Genomic DNA, 15693 nt, shown 5'->3' on the forward strand with positions numbered 1-15693 from the left:
CAACCGCTGAGCCACCCAGGCTTCCTCGCCTGCTGCTTATAATGACTCTGTGAGGTTTACCTGGATGACAATGGGCTGGAGAGATTGGCTACCTCACTGAATCACCCAGCTCAGAAGTGACAGTGACAGATCAGGGGTTGGAGCCCCGGGCTCCGGCCCCGTGGTTCTCATGCACCAGGAAAAGCGATCCCCAGTGATCTCCCCTGCCCACCACCCACTACCGTCCCTTCTGGAAGGAACGGCTTCCATGCTTTCTTCTGGGAAATCTTATCTCCTCTCTCCTGAGCCATAAGACCCCTGGCCCCAGTAGCCCATCAGAACCAGAGTTAGGAGTCAGGTCGGAACGTCAATGCCAAGGCTGGCTCTTTGCCCCATGGCTCCTGAGTTGCCAGAGCTTTGGCCTAGGGCCCTTGGTGGCTGAGCTACAGGTTAGAAGCCAATGGGCCAACAGAGGGGAGTAGCCAGGGAGGGCTTCTCTGAGGTGGTGATGTTTGAGAGCTGAGCCCCACGTGACAAGAAGGAGCCGGACCTGCCGGGATCCAGAGGCACTGTGGGAAGAGGGGATGATGGGCCGGAAGGTCCGCAGGTGGACGTGGGCTTTGGCGTACCTGAGGGATGGACGGGAGAGGTAGGATATAAGGCTGGAGGCTGGGAAGCAGGCCCGGAAGGCCACCTGTGAGAAGCCAAGTCCTGGTCTGCCCCGGACAAGGCCAAGGCCAGGGCCTCGGGCCTGCCCTTCACCTGGCGCCCAGCTTTTCTCAGAGGCCCCACCCACCGCTGGGAACCGAGTGCAGGGGGGGGCCCCCCCCGCCGGGCAGCCCGAGAGCCTGAATGAAGGTTTGAAGTAGTGTTATGATTATTCTCCACAAGGAGGAGAGGGCACAGCTGTTCATTCAGGAAATGAGCAGCCCGTGGCACCACCCACCCACCCACCAGCAGCTGAGTAACAAAGAAATTGTCTGCTGCAAACCAGGGGTTCTGCCGCCGAGGCTATTTTTGTGAAAAGCTGAGAATTCAAAAGCTCATCTCCTCGAAAGCCTTCCTCACCTCAGAGACACTGAAGAGGTGGGAAGGAGCAGAGTAGCCCCTGAGTCCCGCCAATGCCACCTGAATCATGATTCCCACCCTGTTGCCGACTGTCAAGCCACTAATGGGGGCCGGGCCTGGGCCTACCTGGCCTTGAATCCATACCATGCTTTAAGATACATACATCCTTAAGACGTCGGTGCCTCTGGACAGATGTAGAAGCTCGGGCACAGAGAGGCTAAGACATTTGCCGAGCGTCACTCAGCGGGTAATGGAGCTGGGATTAAAACTCAGGACTTCCGGCTTTATTCCACTCTCAGTCTTTCTGCTACACCACACTCCCTTTGAAATGTCTTTTCAGGGTGCCTGGGTGGCTCAGTAGTTGAGCATCTGCCTTTGGCTCAGAGCGTGATCCCAGGGTCCTGGGATCCCTCCCTCAGGGAGCCTGCTTCTCCCTCTGCCTATGTCTCTGCCTCTCTCTCTTTCTGTGTGTGTGTCTCATGAATAAATAAATAAAATCTTTTTTTTTTTTAAAAGGAAAGAAATGTCTTTTCAGTTCCCTGGATGCCCATCTCCTTGTCCATGGGACTTCCCTCCAGCCTGTTCCAGTGATTTTGCCCTATGGATCCGACTGGTGCTTCCATCCTCTCTTCCTCTTCCTGGCCTCTCTTCCTTTCTTCCTCTCTTCTGTCCCCCAGTCATCTTCTCCAGTCTGGCTACTCCCCTTCGGCCAGAGAAGATCCTTTTCTGCAGCTTTGACCACATCATTTGTTCATTCCTTCAAACATTTGACAGATATTTATTGACTCCTTACCATGTGCCAGATGGTCCAGGCTGGAACACAGCCGTGAACAAGACAGATGCACACCTTGAGTTTATAAAGCTCATGTCTTATCTCGGAAGAGACATAGTACCAAGTATGCAAACAAATAAATGTATAACCACAAGTTATGAAGATGACAAGCAAGCAGGGTGGGATGGAGACTGGCAGGGCTGAGTCCACCTGCTGAGGACTGAGAGGCCACTTTGAGAAGGCGCCCTTGTAAGCTGATCCCAATGGGTGAGAAGGAGCCAGTCTTGTAAAAAGCAGGGGAAGAACATTTCCCAAAGATGGAACAGCATGGGTGAACTCCCAGAGGCAGGAAAGGAGGCTGAATGTTCAAAACGTCAGTGATGTGGCTGGATGAGGAAGTAAGAGGAGGACAGGAGTCACGTTGTGTAGGGTATGGGGGGCCTGGCAAGAGGCCTGCTCCTCATCTGAAATGAGACAGGAAGGCATGCATGCTCCCGCCTCCAAACAGTATCCCTGGCAGCCTCACAGCCTCGTTCAGGGTAAAGATCAAAGCAGGCAGGAGACTGAAGAAGATGGAGGAGTCCCCTGGCCCTGGCCCCAGGGCTGGAGACTACCCTCTGGCCTGTGGGTGAGGGTTTCCTTGTACTATAGCTGCTTAAATCCCCTCAAGTCATTAGGAACCACTCTCTGTCATGGGGTAAGGGGTCCCTGCTCCCAGCTGCCCCTCTGCACCTCCCCCTGAGACCCTGGGCTGGAGCAGCCATGCTGACCTCCCCTCAACCCAGGGCTGGGATGGGCTGTGAGTCAGGCCTCCCTCACACACCCATTCCTGAAAACCCTGAGCCTTCTCAACATTTAGGATCATCTCTGTCCATACTTTCTGAGTGAGGTGGCCTTGACTGCCCTAGCTAGAGTAGCAGTGCTAGTCACTCACTGTCACATTATTCATGTGACCTTTCTCCATAGCAATGCCTGGCATGATCTTCCACATTTGTTCCTTGTTTCCCACTGAGGCCCCTCTCTAGAGCACAAGCCCCCAGAGTGGGGCTTCATGCACAGTGGCCCCCAACCAATACCTGTTGACTTTCTGGACTTTACTTTTGGCTCAATCCAGAACAGAAGGCAAGTTATCAAGAGGCTCTGTTTCAGGTCTCTTCCAGAATTACTATTCCCAGTGGCCTCCATGGAAGGACTTTTCTTTTTTAAGAGTTTATTTATTTTTTTTTTTTAAATTTTTATTTATTTATGATAGTCACAGAGAGATAGAGGCAGAGACAGAGGCAGAGGGAGAAGCAGGCTCCATGCACCGGGAGCCCGACGTGGGATTCGATCCCGGGTCTCCAGGATCGCGCCCTGGGCCAAAGGCAAGCGCCAAACCGCTGCGCCACCCAGGGATCCCTAAGAGTTTATTTTTAAGTAATCTCTGCACCCAACATGGGACTCGAACTCACAACCCCAAGATCAGGAGTTGCATCAGTTTGCGTTCACAGGTGCAGAGGCAAGCATAATCTCCAGGTTTGGGCCTGAGCAGCCCGAGACCAGAGGAAGTCATTCTCTAAGATGGGAAGATGGTGGCAGGAGCAGGTTGACAGGTGACTCACCACCAGGAGTTCCGCTCTGGCCCAGATTAAACTTGAGTTGCTGAACAGAGCCTCAGAACAGGCAGGAGGACACAGGAATCTGGGGAGATGGCCACAAGGCAGCCTTGGTGGCAGGATGCTGGTCACAGCCCGAGGCCACATGAGATCACCAGGGAGCATGGGGATGGCACAAAGTGGGCCTGGGCCCGCCAACATCTAGAGATGGGAGGAAGGCCCTGGAGGGGTGGGGAGGGTGGGGGCCCCTGGGAGCCAGGTAGAAGGGGTGAGGAAAGAATGCAGAAGGGCCAGCTGCTGCTGAGCACTGAGCATGAGTGCTGCATTTGGCAACACGGAGGTCGTCGGTGACCTGCAGAAAGCGTGGGTTGCGTGGTGGAGCCAGAACCTCAATGCAACAGGTGGAAGAGAGGACAAGAAGAGGGCACTTGGAGACCGCAGGCGCCCATAGCACCTTCAAGTTTTGACGGTAAAGGGAGCAGAAATTGGGGCACTCGCTGGAGGGCTGAGAGAGGGGGGTGTTTTTAAGATGTAAAAAATCTTAATTGATTTTTATAATTTAAATTTAAATTTTGAATAGGTAATATATTCTCATGATCCTAATTATCAAAGATTCCAGAGGGCGTTTGGTACAAATCTCCCTCCTTTCCCTCTCCCACGCCCTCAGCCATTCAGTGCCTCACCCTGCAGTCCATCCATGTCATCAGATGCTTGTCAGCCCTTCTAGAGCATGCACGCATGCACACGCACACACACACACAATATTATTTTCCCCCTTTTCCCACAGTGGTAACATCCCATACACACTGTGCTGTGCCTTGCATTTTTATACTTAATGTATCCTGAATATCATTCCATATCAATACACAAAGAACATTCTCATCCTTTTTTTTTTTATGGCTTCACATTATTCTGTTCTATGATACACCATATATATTTTTTATCCAGTCGCCCATAATGGGCAATCATCAGAGATCTGTTCTATTATTATCTCTATTTACAGAGAGATAGCTGAGGCGCTGAGAGGTTCATGGGCTTCTCTGCGGTGGCTGTGGCGTGGGAACTCCCTGCCCTTAACCACTCACTGGACTCTCCTCCTCCTCCTGGATTAGCTTCCAACCCTGTTCCTCCCTCACTCCTACACTTAGCAATTATTTTGCTCTCCTTTTGTTCATTCAAATAATACATATTTACAAGCCCTGACCGTGTGCCAGACACAGGGCTAGGCGCGGAGGATGTGGAGGGACCATGACAGAGGAGTCCTTCGCCGCCGGTCGAGAAGCTTACAAACTGTCTTTTGTGTGTTTTTGTAAGCTACCTCAAATATTCCATGGAACAACGCAGAGAATTAATAAAGAAGCCCGGTCCCTGTTTTTCCTAATGAGGAAACCAAACGTGCCAACAAATCACTGTTGCAATCGTGTGAGCTGAATACCATACAAGAAGCCTGGGAACTCAAAGCACTAGCTTTGCAATGGCTGGCCCCATCCCCTCAGTCTGGCCCTCCTCCAATTTCCCATCTGAATGAAAGGCCCACCACCCAGCCAGCCACCCAGGCCACCACCCAGCCTGAAGCAAGCCCTCCTGCCCTGGCTCCTCCTACTTCCGGCCCTAGGTCACCCACCCTATCACTGAGACCACCCCCCAGGGACCTCTGGACTCTGCCCAACTTCGCTGTCCATGGCTACCAGTCTTACTCAGGCCATCTCTTAGAGGAGCCACCCAAGAACTTCCTCACTGGTCCTCTTGTTTCCACCCCAGCCCTTTCCCACCCACTGCCCATCCTGCGAATGTGTCACTGGGTCATTTCCCTGTTCTAACCATCTAAGGCTTCCCTTTGCTGTCTTTGGGCTAACATCTTGGCACAACCCAGTGGTTAGGATCATGGGCTCTGGAGCCTGAATCCCAGCTCTGCGACTCATTACCTGTGTGACCTTGAACGACCTACTTAACCTCTCTCTGCTTTAGATGAGGCAAAAGGAGAGGATGAGATAAATGAGAATAAATGAGAATGAGATAAATCAGATAATGATAATGATAGTCCCTACTATAGAGCTGTTGTGAGGATTGAAAGTTAATGAATATTATATTGAGAAGGTCCTTGTGATCCAGACCCTGTTGAGGTCCCCAAACTCACTGGTTCTTATCTCCCTATAAATCAGCTGAAGTACTTTTTTAATTCCCTGAGACAATCAAATTCCATCTCTCTCTCCCTCTTCCCTGCAACCCTTCTGAGCTGAAGCTGGACCCAGGGCCCAGTTCTTCTTCCCCACTGGATCTCCAAAGCTGGACACACAGTATGTTGAGTGAATGAAAGAGATAGGTAATGTGTTTGGGTTCTGAGGGATGAGTAGGAGTTTTCCTGGTAAAGAAGCGTTTGAGGCAAGACTAAAAGAACTTGCTCCGTCCCAGTGTTTGGAGAACAGAAGAGAGGTAAGACTGGAGAGAAGGGCTGAGTTCAATCCAGACCTTTCTGTTGGGCAGAGGATATTCATGAAGGGAAGGTTCTTGTGAGAGTGTGGAAGTCACAGGAGACACTGAGGCCAGGAGCTGGGGTGTGTGGCTAAACTCCAGGGGAGCAATGGGATGGCCTGAATCAGGGCAGCAGCAGTGGGAATGCAAGGAAGAGGGAGGTTTGAGAGATTGAGGACTTAATATCATCTCCTAAATACTTTTCCTGAATGCCTCCTAGAAATGATATTAGGGCATCATGGGAATAAAGAGCTGAAGTAGCATTTCCCCCTGTCTTCAAGTAGCTCAAATCCTAGGAGAGGCAGACAGACCTAAAAATAAAAATATGGATGCAAAGAAGGCCAAATTAAGTATCACTGCAGCCAGCCTTACATAGATATCTCTACACGTGTAAAATCTGCAAAGTGAAGCACCATGCATTTCTGAATGCCTCTCAAGGCTTTTTTTAAGTTCTCAAATTTTTATTTGGTTTAAATACACTACAGTACATTTCCACAGCCCACCAACTTTTGGAGGCACTGTAGAGGCTTAGAGGAGCGCGCTGCTAATACTTAGCAGCCCCGTGACCTTGGACAAGCTACTAAATTGTCTTAGCCCAAGCCCATGTTACTTATCATATGAAGATGAGTGAGGAATGGCAAGGAGAGAGAACAAAATGAGGCTGTGAGTAAGGGTATGGGTGGTGTGGGTAGAGGCAAGATCTTTCAGGGCCTTGCGAGCTACCATAAAGGTTTTGGACTTATTTATTATTATTTTTTAAAGATTTATTTATTTATTCATGATAGACACACACACACAGAGAGGCAGAGACACAGGCAGAGGGAGAAGCAGGCTCCATGCAGGGAGCCCGATGAGCGGCACTCGATCCCGGATTCCAGGACCGGGCCCTGGGCCAAAGGCAGGCGCCAAACCGCTGAGCCACCCAGGGATCCCTGGATTTATTTATTATTAAGATATTTATTTATTGGGGCACCTGAGTGACTCAGTGGTTGAGCGTTTGCCTTCAGCTCAGGTCGTGATCCCCAAGTCCTGGAATGGAGTCCTGCATTGGGCCCCCTGCATGGAGCCTGCTTGTCCTCTGTCTGTGTCTCTGCCTCTCTCTGTGTATCTCTCATGAATAAATAAATAAAATCTTAAAAAAAGATATTTATTTGTTATTAGAGAGAGCACACGAGCAGGGAGGAGGGGTGGGGGAGAAGGAGAGGGAGAAGCCGACTTCACACTGCTCGTGTTGAGCAGGGAGCCCAACACGAAGCTCTTTCCCAGGACCCTGAGATCATAACCTGAGCTGAAGTCAGATGCTTAACTGACTGAGCCACCCAGGAGCCTCAATTTATTTAAGTAATTTCTACGCCCAAAGTGTGGCTCGAATCCACAACCTGGAGATCATCCCACACTCCATGGACTGAGCCAGCCAGGTGCTTCAAAGTTTCAGACTTTATTATTAATTTAGTGGGAAGGTACTGGGGTTGTTTTTTGGTCCCAATTCATGATCACTTTTCTTTTCTTTCTTTTTTTAAAGATTATTTATTTATATATTCATGAGAAACACAGAGAGAAATAGAGGCAGAGACACAGGCAGGAGAAGCAGGCGTACAGGCAGGGAGCCCCATGCGGGACTCGATCCGCAGAGCCCAGGATCACGCCCTCGGCCGGCCCAAGGCAGGCGCTAAACCGCCAAGCCACCACTGAGCCACACAGGGATCCCCAATGATCATTTTTCAATTGAGATGTAATCTGCCTACTTAAGTGCAACGATCTTAACTGTCAAGTTTGATGCGTTTTTTTTTTAAGATTTTATTTTTAAGTAACCTCTATGCCCAATGTAGGGCTTGAACTCACAACCCTGTTAACGAGAGCTGCATGCCCTACTGACTGCCAGGCCCCCACCTGTGTAACCCACCCCTCTAGAAGAAGATAGGGAACATTCCTATCACCCCAGAAAGGTCCCGCCTGCTCCTTTCCAGATAAATCTCCCGCTTCCAGAGTCCTGAAGGGGTCTAAGCAAACTGTGCCGGCTTTTGAGAGGATCCCTCTGGCCGGGCGCCGCGCCCCGCCCCGCCCGGGACCCGGAGGAAGAGCGACAGCCCCACGGGGCAGGTGAGGTCGGGATCGCGCCCACGTTGCCTAGCAACCAGGAAGCGCGGTCGAAGGGCGGCCGGCTCCGCGGGGGCCCACGGGGAGGCCCCGCCCTACGTCGCGTCGCGTCGCGTCGCGTTGGGGGGCGGGCAGAGGCTTCTTATTGGTCTGTTCTCCGGAAGCGACGGGATTCGGAATCTCGCCCGAAGTCGGCTGCGCGTGGGAGCGCGGTGCGTGGCGGCGCGTGGCGCGTGGCGGGACCGGGTCGTGCGGCGGGTGCTCGCGCTCTCTCGCTGGAGCGAGGGCGTCTCCTGCTGAGCCTCAGTTTCCTCAGTTTGCAGAGGCTGCGCACGCCCCGCACGCGGTACCCGGCGCCGCACCGCGCAGCCCCTCCGCGGGCCTGGGTGTGTGCGTGGGGGGCGCTCAGCGGTGGGGACGGGCCCGAGGGGGTTCGGGAATGCCCGCCGCCCCACACGGCGCGTGACTGAGCCTCCCGCCCCCAGGGCCCCGGCGCAGGCGCGATGTTCGTCCTGGTGGAGATGGTGGACACCGTGCGGATCCCCCCGTGGCAGTTTGAGAGGAAGCTCAACGACTCCATTGCCGAGGAGCTGAACAAAAAGTTGGCCAACAAGGTACCGGGGGCCCACGGGGTCGCTGACAGGCCCTGGCACGGGAGGCCCAGCGCTGCCCTCCTGCCCGCTGCAGGCCTCCCCGGTCACGCCAAACCCTGGCCTTGGACAAGTAGCTTAACCTCTCCGAGCTCAGTTACTTCACCTGCACGTGGGATGTTAGAGTCAAAACAGAAACTGGGGAAATGCCAGATTGCACCCTGTTGGATTACCCGCTCTGGGCCTCAGTTTCCATTTGTAAAATGGAAATAATAATGGCTGTCACACACTGTGTCCGTGAAGATGGACAGTGGTTTAGAGTTAACCATCATTAAGGGGCCCCTGGGTGGTTCTGTCCCTGAAGCATGGGCCTTCAGCTCCTGATCGCAGGGTCTTGGGATTGAGCCCCACATTCAGCTCCCTGCTCAGTTAGGTGTCTGCTTCTCCCTCTCCTCCCTGCTCATGCTCTCTCGGGCTGTCTCTGTCTCGCAAATAAATAGAGTTAACCATCAGGAGATTTATTCTTTTTTTTTTTTAAGGTTTTATTTATTGATTCATGAGAGACACAGAGGCAGAGACCCAGGCAGAGGGAGAAGCAGGCTCCATGCAAGGAGCTCACATGTCCTTTTCTCTGTTAAATATCTTTTTTTTTTAAAGATTTTATTTATTTATTCATGATAGACACAGAAAGAGAGGCAGAGACACAGGCAGAGGGAGGAGAAGCAGGCTCCATGCAAGGAACCCGATGTGGGACTCAATCCCAGGAGTCTGGGATCATGCCCTTAGCCAATGGTTGAGACGCTCAACCATTGAGCCACTCAGGTGTCCCAATAAATATATCTTTTTTAAAAAATGAAGATTTTGGGATGCCTGACTAAACTGCTCAGCAGTTTAGCGCCTGCCTTCAGCCCAGGGCGTGATCCTGGAGTCCTGGGATCCAGTCCCACATCGGGCTCCCTGCAGGGAGCTTGCTTCCCCCTCTGCCTGTGTCTCTGCCTCTTTCTCTCTCTCTCTCTCTCTGTGTCATGAATAAATAAATAAAATCTTTTAAAAAAATGAAGATTTTATTTATTTGAAAGAGAAAAAGAGAGAGCACAAGCACGGTGGGGGGCAGAGGGGGAGGGAGAAGCACTCTCTGCTGAGCAGGGAGCCTGACTTGGGACTCAGTCCTAGGACCCTGGGATCATGACCTGAGCCCAAAGCAGATGCTTCACCAACAGAGCTACCCAGGTACCCTGGGGGTTCATTTTTGAGAGTGGGAAAGGGCTGTGCAGAGAGAAGAGTTGGGCCGGCAAAGGAAACTGCATGTGTAAAGGCCCTGCAGCAGGAGGGAATATTTCATCCATCATAACCTGGAGGAGGACTGGTGTGGCCTGGAGAGGAAGAGAGGAGAGTAAGCTGGAAAGGTGGCAGGAGCCAAGCCACATGGGGCCTGCAGGATGTCATGGCAGTATTGATTTTCATCTGTAGAATAGCAGGAGGTGATAGGCTGAGAAGGAGCAAGAGGAAGGTTGGCTGGCTTTAGACAGGAGGCCAGTCCCTTCTGTAGATAGAGGCTGAGTTCATGGAAGGGAGTTGTATGCAGCTGTTGGTGGAGAGAACTCATGAAGTCCATGAAGTCCTTAGTGATTGGCTTCCAGTTACATTGTGAGGTAGAAGGTAGGGGGAGTCAGTGGAGGGATGAAGTGTGAGCATAGTGGTGACAGAAGGTGTGAAAAGTCCAAGAAGGTAAAAAAAAAAAAAAAAAAAAAAAGGAGCTGTTAAAAAAAAAGGGGGATCCCTGGGTGGCTCAGCGGTTTAGCGCCGATCCTGGAGTCCCGGGATCGAGTCCCACGTAGGGCTCCTGGCATGGAGCCTGCTTCTCCCTCCTCCTGTGTCTCTGCCTCTCTCTCTGTGTCTATCATAAATAAATAAATCTTAAAAAAAAAAAAGAGCTGTTAAAAGTCCAAGAAGGGAATGTAGCCTTTTGGGGTATGGGTCCTTCAGGGACCCGTTCAGACGAGTCTTTTATATTGGAATCATTTGAGAGGAAGCTGCACAGAAGAGGTCTGTGGTCTGGCCAAGGGCACAGATCTTTTTTTTTTTTTTTTTTTTAAGATTTTATTTATTTAATTATGAGAGACACACAAAGAGAGGCGGAGACACAGGCAGAGGGAGAAGCAGGCTCCATGCAGTACCCAGTGCGGGACACGATCCCAGAACTCTGGGATCACGTTCTGAGCCAAAGGCAGATTCTCAACCGCTGAGCCATCCAGGCCTCCCAAGGGCACAGGTCTTGTGCAAGGCAGCCAGGCTCTGTGGCTCATTGTGGTGAGGTCCGGCCCAGACTTGGAGTTCTCTTCTTAGCTTCTTGCTAATCCTTGAACAGTCCTGCAGGGTCTATATTGGGAGGTGATGACACTGGTGGCAGGTAAGCAGGCTGGTGATTTGGGGCACGGTGGGCATGGGGTATGAGATGCCCTGTGTCTAGTCTCAGAGCCTCGGGCACGTGTCCCTCTGCCACCCTCAGTCCCTGTGGCCACAGCTGTGTGCCTGATACTTTGTGAGCAGGTGGGGTTTATTTTTTTATTTTTTATTTTTTTAAATTTATTTATGTATTTATTTATGATAGTCACACACACACACACAGAGAGAGAGAGAGAGAGAGAGAGAGAGAGAGAGAGAGAGAGAGGCAGAGACATAGGCAGAGGAAGAAGCAGGCTCCATGCACCGGGAGCCCGACGTGGGACTCGATCCCGGGTCTCCAGGATCGCGCCCTGGGCCAAAGGCAGGCGCCAAACCGCTGCGCCACCCAGGGATCCCAGCAGGTGGGGTTTAGCCCGGACTCTGACACTCACTGAGCCATGAGCTCCAGCAAGAGCCGGAGACTTTGGTGAGTGTAGGTTTAGGGTTTCCCTGCCAGTGATCCTTCCTGGTAATAATAGTGATCTGTGTTGACTGACTGTTACTACTTCCAGCATGTGAGCCAGATGCTGGCATGGGTGTCACATCCATTACTTCTTGTTATTTAACACACCTGCAGCCTGGTTGGTCCATTTTTGCAGATGGGGGAAACTGAGGCTCAGAGAAGTGACCTTGGAGGTCACATAGTGGGTGGTGGAACTGGCGCTGTAACCTGGATCTGTCTTGTCACAAAGGCCCTCCTCCTTCCAGAGTGCCGCATCCTTTGGAGACTCCTTACCCTTGGATACCTCAGACGGTGCCCCGACTCGTTTCTAGCTGCCCCGAGTGGTGAGGGTCTCAGGAGAGAATGCTGGGGAGCTGGGCCTCTGTGTCCTCTGTGTGCCCGTGCATTTGTACGTATATATGTACGTACATCGATGCCCATAGGTCGTGTACAGTGTGGGGCTCTGCATCTGTCTGTTCGACATCACCAGGCTGGAGGACGCCTATGTGTTCCCAGGGGATGGCGCATCGCACACCAAAGGTAGGTGCTTTTTCCTCCTTGGGATTTTTGGTTGTGGGAATCCTGGTCTAGGGATTGGGAGACCCGAGGCCTAGTCCTGACTCTGCCAGCAATGGACTGTGTGACAGTGAACAGAATCTTCCCGTCTGGGCCTCAGTTTCCTTGTCTATAAGAAATGATGGACAAGGTGATTCTTTTTCTTTTCTTTTTTTTTTTTTTTTAAAGATTTTATTTATTTATTCATGAGAGACAGAGAGAGAGAGAGAGAGAGAGAGAGAGGCAGAGACACAGGCAGAGGGAGAAGCAGGCCATGCAGGGAGCCTGATGTGGGACTTGATCCCGGGACCCCAGGATCACGCCCTGGGCCGAAGGCAGGCGTCAAATCGCTGAGCCAGCTGGGCTGCCTTTTCTTTTTCTTTTTTAAGGATTTATTGGTTTATTTGAGAGAGTGAGAGACTGATCTCATGACCCTGAGATCAAGACCTGAGCTGGGCTAAGAGTCCATCACTTAACTAACTGAGCCTCCCAGAGGCCCTGCACAAGACCATTCTGGAGGCCTCTCTGGCTCTGAGATTGTGGCTCCGAGTCTGTGCCCCCTGTGGTCTCGCTTATTACCGAGCTCTGCTCTTCCTGGTCCTCAGGCTGCTCAGTTCTGGTTGGGGGGGTGGCCAGACAGGTGTCGGGTGGCACTGGCATGGTCAGTGTTGGGTTAAAAGTGGGGAGCAGGGGCACCTGGCTTGCTCATTTGGTACAGCGTGTGACTCTTGATCTTAGGGTTGTGAGTTCAAGACCCACGTTGGGTGTAGGGATTACTTAAAAATAAAATCTTAAAAAAAAAATAAAAGTGTGGAGAGCAGAGGGGAGTGGATCTGTCTTGGGGAGGAGGCAGGTTGGAGGGAGGGGACTTTAAGGGGCCCTGGGACATAATGAGTACGTGTAGCCCCTGGATTCCAGTCCCAGCTCTGCCGATTACGTGCTGTGAGACTAACCACTCCGTGCCTGTTTCCTTGCTGTGAGATGTAGTTAACAGTAGATTTTATATCACAGGATGTTGTGAGAATAATAAATCAATATGTGCAAAGGTCTTTGGATGGGACCTTGGCACGTGGGGCTCAGTGACTCATTGATTTGAACTATTTCTCCTGATTCTGGGATCTGCTAAATGAGTTCTTCCGGGCTGGCCTGTCCAGGGCTGGGTGGGGTAGGGTGGCCTCCTGTGTCTGGTGGTTGGCAGACTGGTTGGTCGGGGGTGGGCACGAGGGTGGCTCCTCTCTGCTGCACGTGGTCTCATCTTTCCTTCCCGGAGATCAAGGCACCATGGTGCAGCCGAGCCCCTGTAGGAGCAGCTTTTCAAGCCTCTGCCTAAATCCCATTGGCCAGAGCAGGACTCCTGGCTGAGGCTGGTGGTGAGGGAAGGAAAAATAGATTCCACCTCGATAGGAGGTGCTGCAGTCACAGCAAAGGGGTGTGCTCCTGGAAGGGAAGGTTGGTTACAAGACCTGGACGTGTAGGGAGGGTGTCACCTTGGCTAGAGTTCTCAGGGAGGGAGTGGGGATCCTTCCCTCTCCTCCCAGGACCCAGCCACATCAGAAGCAGAGGGCAAGGGGGCCCCTGAGGTGGTTCGGGACTAACCAGAGTGTAGGCCTGCAGCTGGCCATCAGCTTGGCGCTCAGGCCTGTGAATCCCAACCTCTGGAGGTGAGCCCGCACACATTAGAATGAGGAGCTGGGTGCTGCTCGCATGAGGAAGTGTGAGGAGCCCCGTCTCGGTCAGCCTCTGGGCACAGAGATGTGGAGCATTCCAGAACGCGCCATGAGGCTGCCTGGTGTCTGTGTCCAGGAATCCCGACACTCGAGTCCATGGAGACATCGCCAAGCTCTGCGGGCAGCCCTAGGAAACAGGCTGGATTGGCACGCGCTCGGAGCATTTAGCAGAAAAATAAAATGGTGATGTGAAAATAAGACCACAGGCCCTCTTTACAGAGAAGGACGCACTCCAGCCAAGCCCAGTCTCTGCCTTTAGGTGGTGTTCTGGAGACGAGTGGTAAGAGGTGCCGGAACTTCAAGGAAAACTGGGAGGGAAAAGTTAAAATTGAAGTTCTGTTCTTTCATTTGGTTGTTTCTGCCACTTGGTGTAAGATTTTCACTGTCCCCCAACCCTAGTTCACCCTGGGCCCCCTGTGTCCTTGGGAACGGGTGTGAGGATTAGGACAGGTCACATGGTCCTGGATTTAATTCTGCTTCCCCCCCCCCCCCCCGCCGCCTCCTCCCCCCCTCCCGTGTGGACCTTGAGCAGGTAACTTGCCTCTCTCGGTCTCGGGTTCCTTATCTGTAAAATGGGGTCACCACGTGCAGCTGTGAAGCCCAGCCTGGGCCACAGAGCACCGCATGGGGTGGTGCTATGTTGTGGGGATCATAGCATGTGTCATGTGGGGATCACCACGTGTCGAGGCTGACCCTCCTCCCCGGCCCATTCCGGCCGCCACCCCCTCCACTGCCTCACCCAGGGCTGTGGCCAGGGTGTGCAGAGCAGGGCCTTTCCATACCTGCCTCCACTTTTGGCTTGAGGACTCTTCTTTTGCTTATTGCCTTGTACTTCCAACCCCCCCCCCCCTCCCCGCCAGGGCCAGATTGCATCACTTGTCTCAGCAAGTGTCTCCACAAAGTGCGCCTTTGTGACTTGTAACACCGAGCCCCGTTCAGCCTCATCTCTTGTCACTGTAACAGGTGCCAGTGCCATGTGCCCCATGCTCCCGAGGCTGGCCAGACCTGGCCTCCCCCAGGGGAGCCCCTCTTGACTGGCCCTGCCACCCCTGCCTTGCTCTGAGCTGGGACTGGTGTCGTGCCCGCCATTTGCTTTGTTCCATTGTTTTTTCCCCTAAGTTGTGCTACGATAGGTATAACGTAAAATTTACCATTTTAACTATTTTTAGTGCACAGCTCAGTGGCATCGTGTACAGGCATCGTTGTGGAATCACCACCAACCTTTCAGTCCTTCCAGACTCACACTCTGTCCCTCTTAAGCATTCTGCCTTCATTCCACCCCTCTCCAGGGCCCTGGAGTCCACTATTGTATTTTTTTTTTTAGATTTTATTTTATTTTATTTTATTTTATTTTATTTATTTGTTTGTTTGTTTGTTTATTTATTTATTTATTTATTTATTTATTTTTTAAAGACTTTATTTATGTATTCATGAAAGACACAGAGAGAAAGGCTGAGGTGTAGGCAGAGGGAGAAGCAGTCTCCAGGCAGGGAGCCTGATGTGGGACTCAATCCTGAAACTGCAGGATCACGCCCTGAGCCAGGGGCAGGTGCTCAACCGCTGAGCCACCCAGGCATCCCAGATTTTATTTATTTATTCATGAGAGTCACACACAGAGAGGCAGAGACACAGGTAGAGGGGGAAGCAGGCTCCCTGTGAGGGGCCCAATGCAGGACTCGATCCCAGGATCTTGGGATCACAGTCTGAGCCAAAGGCAGATACTCAACCCTTGAGCCACCAGGCACCCTCACCGTTGTACTTTCTGTGTCTGTGAATTTTTCTCCGGGTTACTGCACGTAAGGGGGGACAGTGTCTGCCCTTAGCACAAACTCACCACGTCCCCAGGCAGACCTGCTTCTCCTGGGACAAGGTCTTCCTCTTGCTGACCCTGCAGACCCACCCGTTCTGGCTTTCCAGGCTTCCCGTCTGCCCATGAAACACCCTGGAACTT

The 15693-nt window shown here is 52.1% G+C and overlaps 1 protein-coding gene across 2 annotated transcripts in view; it reads left to right on the plus strand.

Annotated features, from left to right (window-relative positions):
• The first annotated feature begins 8146 nt into the window (after positions 1-8146).
• Positions 8147-15693, plus strand: part of POLR3H (RNA polymerase III subunit H) — a 13495-nt gene continuing 5948 nt past the window's right edge. The window contains exons 1-3 of one of the 2 annotated variants that reach the window (XM_055327871.1): positions 8147-8195; positions 8469-8597; positions 11904-12000. In XM_055327871.1, coding sequence (XP_055183846.1) covers positions 8487-8597; positions 11904-12000 — 208 coding nt within the window. In that variant the 5' untranslated portion in view covers positions 8147-8195; positions 8469-8486. The other variant, XM_055327870.1, reaches the window with a different exon arrangement.

Source organism: Nyctereutes procyonoides, unplaced genomic scaffold (assembly GCF_905146905.1).
Source record: "Nyctereutes procyonoides isolate TBG_1078 unplaced genomic scaffold, NYPRO_anot_genome, whole genome shotgun sequence".
In the NCBI taxonomy this organism is placed as follows: domain Eukaryota; kingdom Metazoa; phylum Chordata; class Mammalia; order Carnivora; family Canidae; genus Nyctereutes; species Nyctereutes procyonoides.